This window comes from Gobio gobio, assembly GCF_949357685.1.
Source record: "Gobio gobio genome assembly, chromosome: 13".
NCBI lineage: Eukaryota > Metazoa > Chordata > Actinopteri > Cypriniformes > Gobionidae > Gobio > Gobio gobio.
Window position 1 is genome coordinate 47,391,770 of NC_137106.1, and position 16,468 is coordinate 47,408,237.

Consider the following 16,468-nt stretch of genomic DNA (forward strand, 5'->3'; position numbering starts at 1 on the left):
CATATTAATCATTTTGCATAATGCAGTTCACAGTAATATTTGATTTTAAAGGTAATGTTATTCTGGTGCTATTTTAAGTTTTTTAATTTGATGGCCAATGTAAAATCAGAGTCCTGGAGCTAAAGCAGCTGAGAAGTCACACTTAACAAGCACTCGGGCTCCACTGCGAGACGAGGGACTGCATGAATACTGCACTACTGAAATAAATGTGTTGAGCAGAGGTGCAGATGGAGAGGAAGCATCACACAATGAACCTATGACAGCGAGAGAAGAGCACTGCTGCAGGCGGCTCAGCCCGTCCTCTACTGCAGGATGACAGCAGATGAAATGAGAGAGAGAGAGAGAGAGAGAGAGAGAGAGAGAGAGAGAGAAGCCATCACTTGCTTGAGGTGCCTCACACACCACATAATATCAGCTCTACTTTCCTCCTATTTCATGCTCTGCATCAGTGCTGGATGAGTGTATGTTAATCTGATGATATAATTCCTATATCCCACACAAATAACACTCATGGTGTGTTCAGCAGCACTTTTTCTCAAATCCATCTTGCATCCGAGCTTTTACGTTAAAATGCGTGGCAAAACTCACTTTGTCTGCTTGTACAATTGCTAGTTTTCAAAGGATTATAAATGCAACGCAAGTTTTTGTTCATTTACATGTCCTCATTTTTAGCATTTAGTAATGTGTTTGTCATAAACACGTAAAGTATGCTGTTAAAAAGTGTTATTAATATGTTGAATTGTTCTTTAAAACATACACACAGAGTGTGACGTCATATTGTGAGCGCTGCAGTGTGTGTAAAGAGTTCGTCCGCTCTACTCCTGAGAGCATCTTTGGTGTTGTGAAGGAACCTGGGTGTCCAACCTTTCAATTTTAGTCCATGTTTCAGCATCTGTAAAACTGCATTCTTCCATCTTAAAAATATTACTAAATTACGACATATGATCTCAATGCCAAATGCTGAACAGTTAGTTAATGCGTTCCTGACCTCAAGGTTAGATTATTGTAATGCTCTACTGGGTGGTTGCCCTGCTTGCTTAATAAATAAACTCCAGATGTTTCACTTCCATCATTGTTTTCTCCAGAGCGGCTGTATAGATTAATTAACTAAATTAATAACTCTTTTACAACAGAAATGAACCATCACTGAAATGTCTTAAGATGGACTATGACACTATTTTCTCTAGATCTGCTGTACAGCCAAAACAAACTTTGTTGCGTTATTTTCTTGTTACCACTGTAAATCTGCTTTAAAACTATTGGTATTGTAAAAAGCACTATATAAATAAAGGTGACTTGGCTTGACTTGTTGTGTAAGGTAGGCAGTTTTTTTGTGTTCATTTATATTTCCTGACTCTTTTATTGTATATGACTGTGTGAGAAGCTCAACAACCCTTTTGTTTAAGGCAGCGGCTATTTACACCAAGTGTTAATAGCAACTACAAGTGCAAATAGCTGTAGATGCTATTTACTGAGTGAAAATAGTGATATATTCTATTTACACCATATAAAAGTAGCAGTTCTTTGCAATATGAGTAAATAAAATTTTTACCTTGTTTTGACAGATACATACTATTTGCACCTCACTATTGTTGTACATTAACAGGATGCAATAATAACATAGAGTGTGAATGATTATATTTATTAAAATTATTAAATGGATGCTGCCTTAATGGGACAATAAAAGCCCTCCCTACACCGTCCCCTAACCCTACCCAATAAATGCTTTTATTATTATTAAACATTAAACAAAGTTAGGCACTTTATTTCCACTTTTAGAACATTTTCTCAATTTATATTGAAAGTAAATGCCATTCCGATGTGATATGTGATGGGAAAAGGGAGAAGAGCGAGCTCTGCAAAAGGCGGATTCGAACCCGGGTCAATCGTGTAAAAACCAAGATACTAAACTCTACTGACTACACCACTGAAGACATTGAAATATGCACGTTTGGCACACACAGGCATTGTTAGGCAGAGCTAGTGCAAATAGCACTTGCCAACAAGGCACGCTATTTGCACTTGGTGTAAATAGACACTCCGTTTATGCCGTTTATTTAAAGGCTTAATTTATGTCCTGTAGACAGGTCCGTTGCATTACGATTGCAAGCAGTATTAATAATGTAAAAAAACGTGATGTGCAGCCAAATGTCACGATGTGTATGCTGTTTAAACAAATGTTCTCACTGATTCTCTTGTTGTGCTTTGTGGAGTTTTGACGTGTTTTATAGACTTGATATTGTTTCTTATTCAAAGTTGCAGCTCCTCTCTTCCCAGTCTGTCAGTAACGCTCTGTTTAGTTCCTGCCCCTCCTTCTGACAGTCACAAAGTGCTCTGATTGGTCGGCTGGAGCATTGTGTTGTGATTGGTCAAGCGCTTAGAGCGTGTTTGGGAAACTAACTCAATCAAGCCCCGCCCCTTTATTCTGCGTATGAATTATTTAAATGAGGAATATTGTGACATGTTCATTCCCGGAAGAAAACTCAAGACTACAATGGAGTTCAGAAACACTGACACTGATATAGAGAAGAACTCCCGCTGGAGGGGCTCAAACAGCAACATTACACACTAAAGAAAGATGAACATATACATTCTAAAATATGCTAGCAACACTTAGCTGAGTGCTAAAGCATGCTATTATCGCCATGAAACAGGAGGTTGTTGTAACTCAAGCATACAATGAACAATCTGCCTCAAACTTCACATGATTGATAAGTGCCCTGACCTGAAGACATCTACATGCCAAAATTTAGTTATAGTCATAGCGCCACTAGCTGGTAGCAGGAAGTGTGGCAAATACGAATGACTGACGTAGTCCTCCGATTTTTATATATGCATATCGCCCACCGTGCTCTGTTTTCCTAAAGGTGGCGGTGGCAGGTGTGTGAGGGCCCTTTCATCGCTGCTTGCAGCTTTAATTTGTATCGTATTTCTAATTTTGTCATGGCCCTTCAATTATGCATTCACACACTATAAACATGGTCATGAATATCACATATTTACATAAAAATATATATTTACTATAATAATTAGTAGTGTTTGCCTATGCAAATCATTCACATTGTTGAGGAGAGATGTGATATTACTATTAAGGAACTAGATTTATGATCCCATAGACTGGAATCACATCTAGAAACATTATACCATTATTAGGGTTGGGAACCGAGAACCGGTTCTTATGCAGAACCAAAACTGATTTTTGAAAAATACCAGAACCGCGCAAAATTCCTAAGTTTCGTTTTCCGAAAACGGTTCTGGTGCAATGTGTGTGCGAAGCGCTGGAAGCGTATCCTTTAATAGCGAGTGACAGCCAGTGTTGCCAAGTCCGTGGTTTTCCCGCGGAATTGGGCTACTTAAACACTGTTGCCGCGGGCTGTGTTTCATGTCCGCGGGTTGAAGCAACCCCAATTATGTGATATTTAGCCCCGGAAATGCGAATTTTACCGGAGAAGCCCCCCTGAAACGCGTTTGGGCTTGTTTTGGGCTAGTTTTGAGTAGCAATTGTGTGGGTTTTGTTGTGCACGCAGTTCAGCACTGAAAGCCCTCGCGCTACACACGGTTTTGCGTCAGATATTTTCTCTTTGACCACCAGCATGGCGAAGAGAAAGTCACCATTATGGATTCATTTCCAAAGAATGAATGATAATGAAGCAAAATGTAACACATGTGAAAAGTTAATAACATGCAAAGGAGGCTGCACTAGCAATATGACAAAACATTTGCTACAGCACAGAGTGCCACAGGGCTTATACCAGATTTATAGTGAAAGGCCTATATATATATATATATATTTGTCAACCGTTGAGTCACCATGGTTTAGGTAAGCGTTTAGGCACAATTACCTTTGTAATGCTGAATTGCAATTTATTATTTACAAGTTCACTGAATAACTGAATTACTATTAAATTAATATACAACTAATTAATAAATATAACTAATAAATATAATTTATAACTTGGTTTTATTCAGAGACAGAGAGATAAAATGTAATAAGAATTTCAGAGGTGTTCATTTGAAAAAAAATGTGTTGCAAGAATGGCTTAATTAATAATGTAATATATGTACAGTACAGGACTTTTTTGACATTGCCAACCTGTAAATTAATTTTAGAGCAAGTAATAAACACAAAATGGATTGTTTGAGTTGTGTATTGTGCCTTTTTCCTTTACCACTATTTGTTTAATAATTTTAATGGAACCGGAATCGGAACCGGAATCGTTAGGCGGAACCGGAAAATTTCTCACGATTCCCAACCCTAACCATTATATTTTTGGTTTTTACAACTTAATTTCACCATAAACAAAAGTTAAATTAGCTTTAATATGGAAATAGAATTTTCCCTTAAGATAAATCTAAAAACATTTTGTTAGTCAATGTTTAATTTAGTTTATTTGCCAAAAAAAACCAGTCAAAAATCAGTTCCAGGGAGGAAATTATATAATTTTATATATATATATATATATATATATATATATATATATATATATATATATATATATATATATATATATATATATATATATATATATATATATATATATATATATATATATATATATAAATTATATTATCTGCATATTATTCAATTAGATATAATAAGGTATTATAAATAATCCACACAGTAATGTCTGGGAAAACATAAAATCGCTTTATATTGTGACATCTCCCACGCACACACTCACTCGGGCCGTGTGTGTACCTGCGTGCAGATCTCCAGGGGTTTCCCACTCAGGCTCTGTGGCATCTCCCTGCAGCGGGTGGAGAGGTTGAGGATGGCGGTGGCAGCCATGTGCGCCGCCTCCATGTCGTGTGTGTAGTCGAAGCTGCTCTTGCTGCAGGTGCTGCTGGCGCTGCTCTCTCCTCCGCGCGCTCCTCCTCCTCCACAGCTCAGGCTGCTGCTGCTGCTGGGGCCGTAGCTGCTCGTGGTGCTGCTCGCCGAACTCGAGCTCTTGCAGTAGCGTTTCACTGACGGGACACACAGAGCCGGGACATTAACAGAGGCACTATGGGACAGATCACAAAATACACTTAGCTTCTGCATCCTACATTGGCTTTATTTTGGTATTACCGAGATACTATTATCGTTTTCATTCATTTTTTGTATGGTTTTAGTTTATACTATAATAATCCTGGCAGATATTTGGCAGTGACAATTGATATTTATATGCATTTTATGTAAGTATACTGTTATTAAGATCTCATTGATTTACATTACAAGCTTCAGAATCCTTCTTTTTGCCCATATAAACATACACAACTGCACTAAATTGCATATTTTTGCTCAGTTTGGGCAAAAATTTGTTGTTTTCCTTCTCGAGTGTGGGCTCCATATTCTCGCTATATCAGACTATATGAGCCATAAAAGCCTGAAGTATCAAATATGTTACTCAACATTTTTTTTAATATTGTCCAAAGTTTCAATAAAATGTTCCACTCGCTATTATTTCATATGTCAGAGCTTACAGGGTTAAAATAATGGGTAACACTTTATTTTTGTGGACGTAGTTACACATTACTACATGTACTTACTATATTAATAACAGTAAATTATGCATAATTACAAGTAACTAACCCTAAACCAAACCCTAAACGTAACTCTATAGTAAGTACATGTAGCTAATTAATATTACTCAGTACTTATTTGAGTAAGTACAATGTAACTGCGTCATCTTTAAATAAAGTGGGGTAACACTTTATTTTACAGTGTCCTTGTTACATATATTACATGTATTTACCATAGTAACAACAGTAAATTATGCATAATTGTATGCAACTAACTCTCAAACAAATCCTAATCCTTATACCATAACCCTATAGTGAGTACATGTAGTTCATTAATATTACTCAGTAAATATATAATTACACTGTAACAATGACACCTAAAAATAAAGTGTAGCCAAATAATGTTACAGTCTTGTTTTGATTGTAATTACAATGTCTGGTTAACAACTAAGAATATATCCCTAAACCTAATATTAAACCATGTAGTTATGTTATATGGTTCCACTTTATTTTAAGGTGTCCTTGTTACAGTGTAATTATCAAATAACTAATAAGTAATATTAATTAACAACATATACTTAGTAATTAGGGTTGTGGTTTAGGGTTATAATTATGCATTAAGTACATAGTACATGTAAGATGTGTAACAGGGATACTGTAAAATAAAGTATTGCACTTACGTGTACTTACCTAAGAAAGTACTGGTAGAAGTAACTACACTATAGGTCCTAGGTTCAAGTACTGTAAAATAAAGTGCATAGATTGTGTCTGTAGTCAAATCCTTTTAGGAGGAAATGGCTTGCTTATTAGGATGATTTTGAGGAGATTTTAAATGACGAGGGGGGTGTTGGGATGCAAGTGAGAGACGGAGAGACGCTCTCTACAGTTTGACAAAAGACACAATGAGCCACAACACCAGCTGGGCATCAAAGTGACGTCTCCCACCGGGCGTCCTGCTGCCATCTCTCTCTCTCTCTCTCTCTTGCATTCCTTTTACTCTATCTTCTCCCTCTAGTCTGGTTATTAAAGCATGGCCCGGGATCTCACAGTCTTGCGCGCAGAATTGCAATTAGCAACAGCCCTAAATCCAGACTGTGATTTGCCTAAACCGCCTCATTCATTATGCATCCGCCTCGAGATCATTTCCATACATTTCCATACCTCCGAAATACAGTGAAGGAAGATCTTGGAGGCTTTTCTAACAGGGTTTAGTTCCTCGCCAAGCGTTCATGAAATGCAACTAGCTTTTTCAGACCTTAGCAGTCAAATGTTCAAGAGTCATAGTGATGGTAATTATCATACAGCGGCCTACAAAAAGTATGTGGACACTTAAAGGGATAGTTCACCTAAAAATGAAAATTCTGTCATCATTTACTCACCCTCAAGTTGTTCCAAACCTGTATGAATTTTTTTCTTCTGCTGAACACAAAAGAAGATATTTTGAAGAATGTTTGTAACAAAGCAGATAGAGCAACCATTGACTACCATAGTATTTTTTCCCTACTGTGGTAGTCAATGGTTGCTCTATCTGCTTGGTTAAAAACATTCTTCAAAATATCTTCAGAACAAAGAGGGCCCGTTGATCACGCCTCTTGTGCAGTAGAAAACACAGAGCAGACTCCCCAGACTAATGTTCAATCTTAACTCTTTCCCCACCAAACACAACATTTTCCGTTATTTGTGAGAAAACGCTTCCCCGCCAAACACAGAATTTTCTGGGTTTACGTGTTTTAACTGTTAGATGCTAGGGGGCACTATTACACATCTTCTAAATGAGTACAGAATCTCCTGATCAAAACACAAGTGAGGAAGGCGCAAAAAAAACGTAACACAATTCACAATTTTCTCACCGTCACATCCCTAACGTGTAATAAGGCTAATACACTGATTCTATTATTCTATATTCCACAATGTCAAACCAACGCAGCTTAACCCAAAAGTTCTTCCATATAAGCTTGTGCACTTGTGCGCTCCAGACAGAGAATACTCCGTTGCAGGGAACACTAAGAAGAAAATATATTTATTAAGTATAACAAGGCTGGGTTCCTATTCAACTGTCCATCCTATTAAAAACTGTTTTGAGGGGATGCCAGGTGTGCGCGAAAAAAAACAACTAAAAAAAACAATGCATATTCGAATCACAAATTTGAAAACAAATACCAACCCATCGAATGAAAATTCGAATATTCTGGTCCAGCCCTACAGAGCAGACGTGTGGATGTCTTACCCTCATCGCTTTTGGTCAGTGCGTCCCGACCGTGGAGCTTGGGTGCAGCAGTGTGCCGTTTGCTGTAGATGTTGCTGTTGTCGTAGTTGTTGTAGTCAAAGCTGGTTTTGGAGTACTTCTCTAACTCTTTGGCCAGGTTGGAGCGCGGGGTTGAAGTGGGAACGTTGTTTTTATAGCCGTACTGTGGAATCTCCAGCTGTTTCACAAAGCACATGGGCCTGAAACAGACACAGCCAGCAGGTTATGATGTGCCATGTGTCATGATGTGCCATGTGCCAAGGCAGACTATCCATTTGTATGGCCTTTGCACAACACAAATTGGTGCCTACTTGTAAGATGTTCAGTTTTTAGCAATTCACAGTGAAAAGCTGCAAAATTGGCAATCCCAGAATGTGTGACACTTCTCATTTGATGGTTTTACGCTACACCTTATGTTATTAAGTGAATGTTGATTGGGTCACACTTTATTTTACACAAAGTGTTAACATTGATTGCATTATTATACTGCCATGTTTGTTATCATGATGGTTTGTTTGTGTGTATGACACAGTGTGCACCTTCTTTAAACAGTATTAGTATTTATCTCCATTTTAGGGTCCAATTCTCGCTAATAACTAGTTGCTTATTAGCATGCATATTACTAGGATATTGGCTGTTTATTAGTATTTATAAAGCACATATTAATGCCATATTCTGCATCTTAATCTCACCCAATACCTCAACTTCACAACTACCTTACTAACTATTAATAAACAGTAATTAGGAGTTTATTAAGGCAACAGTCATAGAACCTTATCTAAAGTGTGAACAGACAACATAGAGCATCGATGTACTAGTAGATGGGTCTGTTACCTGAGCACACGATCTGAACCCTGGCTGGATTTGCCTCCGTCACATGACTGATGTTTCTCGTGGGCTTTGGCCAGTTTCTCTGCAGCCGCTATTGGGCAACCCGACAGGCTGGAGGAACAGAAAGAAATGTGAGGGACGTGGCTTAACAAAGACACGTGAATGTGTGTTCATTTTAAACAGCAATCACTGATATATCATGATCTGCTATATGCTGTATTGAAATGAGAATGCTGATGAGTAAATGTCTTGGTTATTTCTCAAAAACAGTGGACTATGGATTCGATAATCTATAAAGATTATAATGAAATTTAAATCATCTGCTTCTGAGATCTCCCTCTGAGAAAAATAATTAAAAAAATGAAAGAAAATAATGCTTCTCATATCATCCAGGCTGTGCATCCGATCCAATTCTGCAATATTTTAGTGCAAGTTCACCTGTGATTTGGTAAACTTCAAAACTGTGAATACAACCGAGACTACAAGAAATAAAGGTTTAATTTGGTACTGTACAAATTCTCATTAGCTATGCTGAAAAAAAAGAATTTTTGTAGATTTCCATTTCAGATATCTAAACAGTAAATCAAGATACATTTACTTGTGAAGCAAAAAAAGTCAGTGTATGCTTAAAGGTGCAGTGTGTAGTATTTATGAGGATCTATTGACAGAAATGCAATTTAATACACATAACTATGTTTTCAGTGTTGTATTAAGACCTTACGTAATGAACCGTTATGTTTTTATTACCTTAGAATGAGCCGTTTCTATCTTCATACACCGCGGGTCCCCTTACAGTGAAGTCACCGTTTTGCGCCGCCATGTTTCTACAATAGCCCTAAAGGGACAAACTGCACTAGCTACTCTCTGCTGTCTCAGATGATGACATCTTTGTCCTGTGTCGGCCACCCTAGCTTGTAGCTTCTCTTTGTGCTTCGAAAGGGAGGGGTGAGCGATGGACGGTTGCAATTCACAACCTCACCACTAGATGCCGCTAAAATGTACACACTGCACCTTTAAGCTAGTTTATGCTTAAATTAAAACAAGAAAAAAACATTTGGCAATGGGGTCAAAACTTAATTCAAAGGAAAAACAAGATTTGTATTACCCTGTTGGCAGATATTTTTTCTTGTTTTAAAGGGTAACTAAACCCTAAACCAACTTTTTTTAGTTAATGATCTGCAAGACTGGGGCTTTATTAGTGCTGTTCAGTGATTCGAGTAAATGTTTGGTCATTTGTGTATAAAGTGTTTTAATTCTATAAAATAAGGTGTAAAACCGTCTGAGTGCTGCCCTCTTAAAGGGTTAGTTCACCCAAAAATGAAAATTCTGTCATTAATTATTTACCCTCATGTCGTTCGACACCCGTAAGACCTCCGTTCATCTTCAGAACACAAATGAAGATATTTTAGTTCAAATCTGATGGCTCTGAAAGGCCTCCATTGGCACAATGGCACTTTACACTCTCAAGACCCTTAAAAGGTACTAAAGACGTCGTTACAAAGTCCATCTCACTACAGTGGTTCTAAAATAACTTTATGAATCGGCGAGAATAGTTTTTGTGCGCAAAAAAACCCTATATACCGACTTATATAGTGATGACGATTTCAAAACACGGCATCATGAAGCTTCGAAGTGTTATGAATCAGTGAGTCGAATCATGATTCGGATCGCGTGTCAAACCGCCAAACTGCTGAAATTTGGCGATCCAAACTGCTCATTCGACTCACTGATTCATAACGCTTCGAAGCTTCATGATGCCTTGTTTTGAAATCGTCATCACTATATAAGTCGTTATTTAGGGTTTTTTTGCGCACAAAAACTATTCTCGCCGATTCATAAAGTTATTGTAGAACCACTGTAGTGAGATGGACTTTGTAACGACGTCTTTAGTACCTTTTAAGGGTCTTGAGAGTGAACCGTGCATTGTGCCAATGGAGGCCTTTCAGAGCCATCAGATTTCAACTAAAATATCTTCATTTGTGTTCCGAAGATGAACGGAGGTCTGACGGGTGTCGAACGACATGAGGGTAAGTAATTAATGGCAGAATTTTCATTTTTGGGTGAACTAACCCTTTAAGCGCTGAGCTGGGGTTTAGTTACCCTTTAAGCCAAAACTTTGATAAATAATAAAAAAAAAAAAAACAAGACATAGACATAGGGCCCTATTTTAACGATCTAAGTGCATGGGGCGATGTCGCTATTTACATGGAGGAATTTGTGAGCGGAAAGACTGAACGCTTGTCTTGAGAAGAATCCTTTTATTTTTAATATTTAAAAATGTGTGTGTGCTGCTGCGCGTCCCTGTGTGTGTAATAAGCAGTGTACACACGTTGTGCAGCCGCCTATAGGCTCATATTACTAACACACCCTTTAAATAACATAACAACTTTAGAGCAGGTTTTTGTTGGTCAATGGCGCAGTCGTTTTCAGTTCCTTAAAATAGCAACACGCCAACAATGCGTCTAAACACACCTGGTGTTCAGACCAGACGCCCATTGGGTGAACAGATGGGCGCGAGTGCATTTGCTATTTAAACAACATGGCGCTGGATGTGAAAATGAGAACTGCGTTGGGGCTGAAACTAGAAGAAAACACTTGAGTCACGCCTGGCATCACATTGCGCTGGTGTATGATAGGGCCCATTATGTGTGATTTTGCAAATCTATCCTGATTAAGGCATGTTTAGATATTTGAGTAAAGAAAAAGTGTATAAAAATGCAACCTCAGAGAAACACAAAAAAAAAAGAAATATGGTGTATGATTTAAAGTTTTCACTGATTACCAAAGAAATTGGTAATCAGTTTCACAAATAAGTACAAAGTAACAAATTGAATTAAGAATGCAAAGTTATATGAAATTAAAATAAAAAATTATATGATAAACAATTTCTACAGTGCATGTAGTGTCATAAGCCCAGAGCACAAAGATATGAAAGGCTTCTGAAGGTGTGTGTGTGTGTGTGTGTGTGTGTGTGTGTGATCCATGACATGAACGGCATGCAAGCTGCCAGGTTTCTATTGGGCCGTAGGAAATGTAATTTCCCTCTTGCAAGTAAGTATTCGCTCAGAATGTGGGTCTGTGGCGGCCGTCTGGAGCGGGCCGTGGTCTCCCCTGGCGAGGTGTCAGAGAGGTGCTAATGGCTGACGCTCCCTACAGCAGCTGCTGAGAGCATTACAGCACAAACCATTTCATCAGCTCACTGCAATCCACACGCAAAGCCTTCGCCAGAACAATGTGTGGATTTAAAGGCTGCTTGAGGGAATGTGCATTTGCAGTAGCCTATACTTTATAAATATATATATCACTGTTAACATATTAAATAAATGCATGTCGTCATGCATTGATAGCAACATCAAACAAAATTGCAAAAAAAATGTGTTTGTTTCTGAACTGGTTTCCCAAACACACCCAAGTCTGCCAATTTTTGAGAAAAACAAGTAGTCCCACTATGGATTACATAATCAGATTGCAAATATTGAGTACTTGTGATTATATTATATTATGTTCAGTATGCGTAATTGCATTATATTATGCTCATAATCAGATTAGTTACTTTTTATTTATTACATGATGACAAATTATTCACACAGTAAATTATACACCGATCAGGCACATTAGAGCCTAATATTGTGTTGGTCCCACTTTTACTGGCAAAACAGCCCTGACCCGTCGAGGCGTGGACTCCACTAGACCCCTGAAGCTGTGCTGTGGTATCTGGCAACAAGATTTTAGCAGCAGATCCTTTAAGTCCTGTAAGTTGTGAGGCGGTGCCTCCATGGATTGGACTTGTTTGTTCAGCACATCCCACAGATGCTCGATTGGATTGAGATCTGGGGAATTTGGAGGCAAAGTCAACTCCTCAAACCATTCCTGAAGCATTTGTGCTTTGTGGCGGCGCATTATCTGCTGAAAGAGCCGCAGCCACCAGGGAATACCGTTTCCATGAAAGGCTGGACATGGTCTCAGCAATGCTTAGTTAGGTGGTACATGTCAAAGTAACATCCACATGGATGGCAGGACCCAAGGTTTCCCAGCAGAACATTGCCCAAAGCATCACTGCCTCCGCCGCCACGCCTTCTTCCCATAGTGCACCTGGTGCCACGTGTTCCCCAGGTAAGCCCCACACACACACCCGGACATCCACGTGATCATCAGACGAGGCCGCCTTCTTCCACTGCTCCATGGTCCAGTCCAGCTTTGGGCGGGGTCAGGGGTCAGCATGGGCACCCTGACTGGTCAGCGGCTGTGCCGCCCCATACACAACAAACTGAGATGCTCTGTGTATTCTGACACCTTTCTATCAGAACCAGCATTAACTTCTTGAGCAATTTGAGCTCCGAGCTTCTGTTTGATCGGACCACACGGGCCAGCCTTCGCTCCCCACGTGCATCAATGAGCCTCGGCCGTCCATGACCCTGTGGCCGGTTCAACACTGTTCCTTGCTTGGAGCACTTTTGATAGAGACTGACCACTGCAGACCGGGAACACCCCACAAGAGCTGCAGTTTTGGAGAAGCTCTCACCCAGTCGTCTTGCCATCACAATTTGGCCCTTTTCAAACTCACTCAAATCCTTACGCTTGCCCATTTTTCCTGCTTCTAACACATCAACTTTGAGGACAAAATGTTCACTTGCTGCCTAATATATCCAACCCACTAACAGGTGCCGTGATGAAGAGATCATTAGTGTCATTCACTTCACCATCATAATGTTATGCCTGATCGGTGTGTATATATATATAATATAATATATATATGTATATATAATATTTTTATATGTATAATGTTTATTTATTTTAAAAAATGTTATGGTGTAATTAAGTATTAGCGTTTCATCAACTCACAAACCCCAGTCTGTGAAACCCTGACGTAATGCGATGTTTAATGCACTTGATGTTGTTGATAACAATGAATGGTATATATTTTCTTTCTTTTATGTCAATGTTGGACAAAACAATCCTATTCGAGTCTACAAAAGTAATCTAAATGTTATTAAAAAGTAGTCCGATCTGATTACCCAAAATGTGTAATCTACCAGATGACGTAACTAACTACAATTTTCATGAACTATTTTGTAATCAGTAACAGAATAAAGTATTCTAAAGTCATGAAAAATGACATTCTTTGCATTTAATATCCAAGAACTGTGACTTTGAATCTGGATATATTAAATTAGAAACAAATGCTTTGTACCACCATAAATCAAAGGTACAACTGAGACATTTGCTGAGAGACAACGAAATGTAGACACTGCAGAATAAAGATGATATTAATGAACATATGAGCGGTTCTCTCATCCAGACGGAGAGGAACTCACCTCCTGTGAGAGTTCCTGTTGCTGTTGACGTGACCCCGGCCCGTGCAGCCAGGCGTAGGGCACTTAAGAACATTTTCATACATTGCAAGAACTTGACAGCAGGCGAGAGAAATAGGGTGAAAGATTAGGAGTTAGAGGCCCACAGTTAGTCATCTACATTAGTGTGAAACACTCGTCATTATCACCAGCACGCTCACAACCAGAGACATCAAACAGCGGCATGCAGATGGAGGAACACTGGCATGCACATGCAGCATGCAGCGTGAGTCATGGTACAATCACATGAGGATTCTACTCTATTCTATTCCTCTATTCTACTCTACTCTATTCTATTCCTCTATTCTACTCTACTCTATTCTATTCCTCTATTCTACTCTACTCTATTCTATTCCTCTATTCTACTCTACTCTATTCTATTCCTCTATTCTACTCTACTCTATTTTACTATATTCTACTCTATTCTATTCTATTCCTCTATTCTACTCTACTCTACTCTATTCTATTCCTCTATTCTACTCTACTCTATTCTATTCCTCTATTCTACTCTACTCTATTTTACTATATTCTACTCTACTCTATTCTATTCTACTCTACTCTACTCTATTCTATTCCTCTATTCTACTCTACTCTATTCTATTCTACTCTACTCTATTCTATTCCTCTATTCTACTCTACTCTATTCTATTCCTCTATTCTACTCTACTCTATTTTACTATATTCTACTCTATTCTATTCCTCTATTCTACTCTACTCAATTATATTCCTCTATTCTACTCTACTCTATTCTACTCTACTCTATTCTACTCTACTCTACTCTACTCTACTCTACTCTATTCTACTCTACTCTATTCTAATCTACTCTATTCTATTCTACTCTACTCTATTCTACTCTACTCTATTCTACTCTACTCTATTCTAATCTACTCTATTCTATTTGACTCTATTCTACTCTACTCTATTTTACTATATTCTACTCTATTCTATTTAACTCTATTCTACTCTACTCTATTCTATTCCTCTATTCTACTCTACTTTATTTTATTTTACTATATTCTACTCTATTCTATTGTACTCTACTCTATTCTACTCTACTCTATTCTACTCTATTCTATTTGACTCTATTCTACTCTACTCTATTCTATTCCTCTATTCTACTCTACTTTATTTTATTTTACTATATTCTACTCTATTCTATTGTACTCTACTCTATTCTACTCTACTCTATTCTACTCTATTCTATTTTACTATATTCTACTCTACTCTATTATATTCCTCTATTCTACTCTACTCTATTATATTCCTCTATTCTACTCTACTCTATTCTACTCTACTCTATTCTATTTGACTCTATTCTACTCTACTCTATTCTATTTTACTATATTCTACTCTACTCTATTATATTCCTCTATTCTACTCTACTCTATTCTACTCTACTCTATTATATTCCTCTATTCTACTCTACTCTATTCTACTCTACTCTATTATATTCCTCTATTCTACTCTACTCTATTCTACTCTACTCTATTCTATTTTACTATATTCTACTCTACTCTATTATATTCCTCTATTCTACTCTACTCTATTCTACTCTACTCTATTATATTCCTCTATTCTACTCTACTCTATTCTACTCTACTCTATTCTATTTGACTCTATTCTACTCTACTCTATTCTATTTGACTCTATTCTACTCTACTCTATTCTATTTTACTATATTCTACTCTACTCTATTATATTCCTCTATTCTACTCTACTCTATTCTACTCTACTCTATTATATTCCTCTATTCTACTCCATTCTATTCTACTCTACTCTATTCTTTTCCATTCTATTCTACTCTATTCTATTTTACTCTATTCTACTCCATTCTATTCTACTCTACCCTATTCTCCTCTCTTCTATTCTATTTCACTCTATTCGACTATTCTAATCCATTATATTCTACTCTATTCTATTCTACTCTATTCTACTCCATTATATTCTACTCTATTCTACTCTTTTCTACTCTAATCTACTCTATTCTATCCTACTCTATTCGACTCTATTTTACTCTATTTGGCTCTATTCTATTCCATTATATTCTACTCTACTATATTCTACTCTATTCTATTCTACTCCATTCTTTTCTAATCTATTCTAGCCTAGTCTACTCTATTCTACTATATATTATTTTCTATTTTACTATATTCTACTCCATTCTATTCTACTCTACTCTATTCAATTCTATACTACTCTTTTCCACTATACTCTACTCTCCTCTATTTTATCATACAGGTAAATTTAAGTATAAACAATCAATATTTAAATATGATCATATTATAATATACTGTGTGTAAAACATATAAATAGTTGCAAAACTAGTTCAAAACTTTAGTTCAAAACTTACAAGTATACTTGCAGTATAATAACTTTTAACTGAGAGTTAACTTCAAAGTGTACTTCCATAACCTAAAAGTGGGCTAGAAGTATACAGCTAATAAACTAAGTTCACTTGTGGTATAGTTGACAGAACAAAGAGTTAAACTAGCTTAAGTGTAATCTGAAAAGTAAACTTTTATAAACTAAAACGTGGCAA

The 16,468-nt window shown here is 37.4% G+C and overlaps 1 protein-coding gene across 1 annotated transcript in view; it reads right to left on the reverse strand.

Moving 5' to 3' along the window:
* myt1lb (myelin transcription factor 1-like, b) overlaps nucleotides 1-16,468 on the reverse strand; it is a gene marked incomplete at its 5' end in the record, with an annotated part of 107,543 nt that overhangs the window by 52,574 nt on the left and 38,501 nt on the right. Inside the window, 4 exon segments of the mRNA XM_079832784.1 lie at nucleotides 4,700-4,965; nucleotides 7,730-7,947; nucleotides 8,582-8,689; nucleotides 13,894-13,984. Coding sequence (XP_079688910.1) covers nucleotides 4,700-4,965; nucleotides 7,730-7,947; nucleotides 8,582-8,689; nucleotides 13,894-13,984 — 683 coding nt within the window.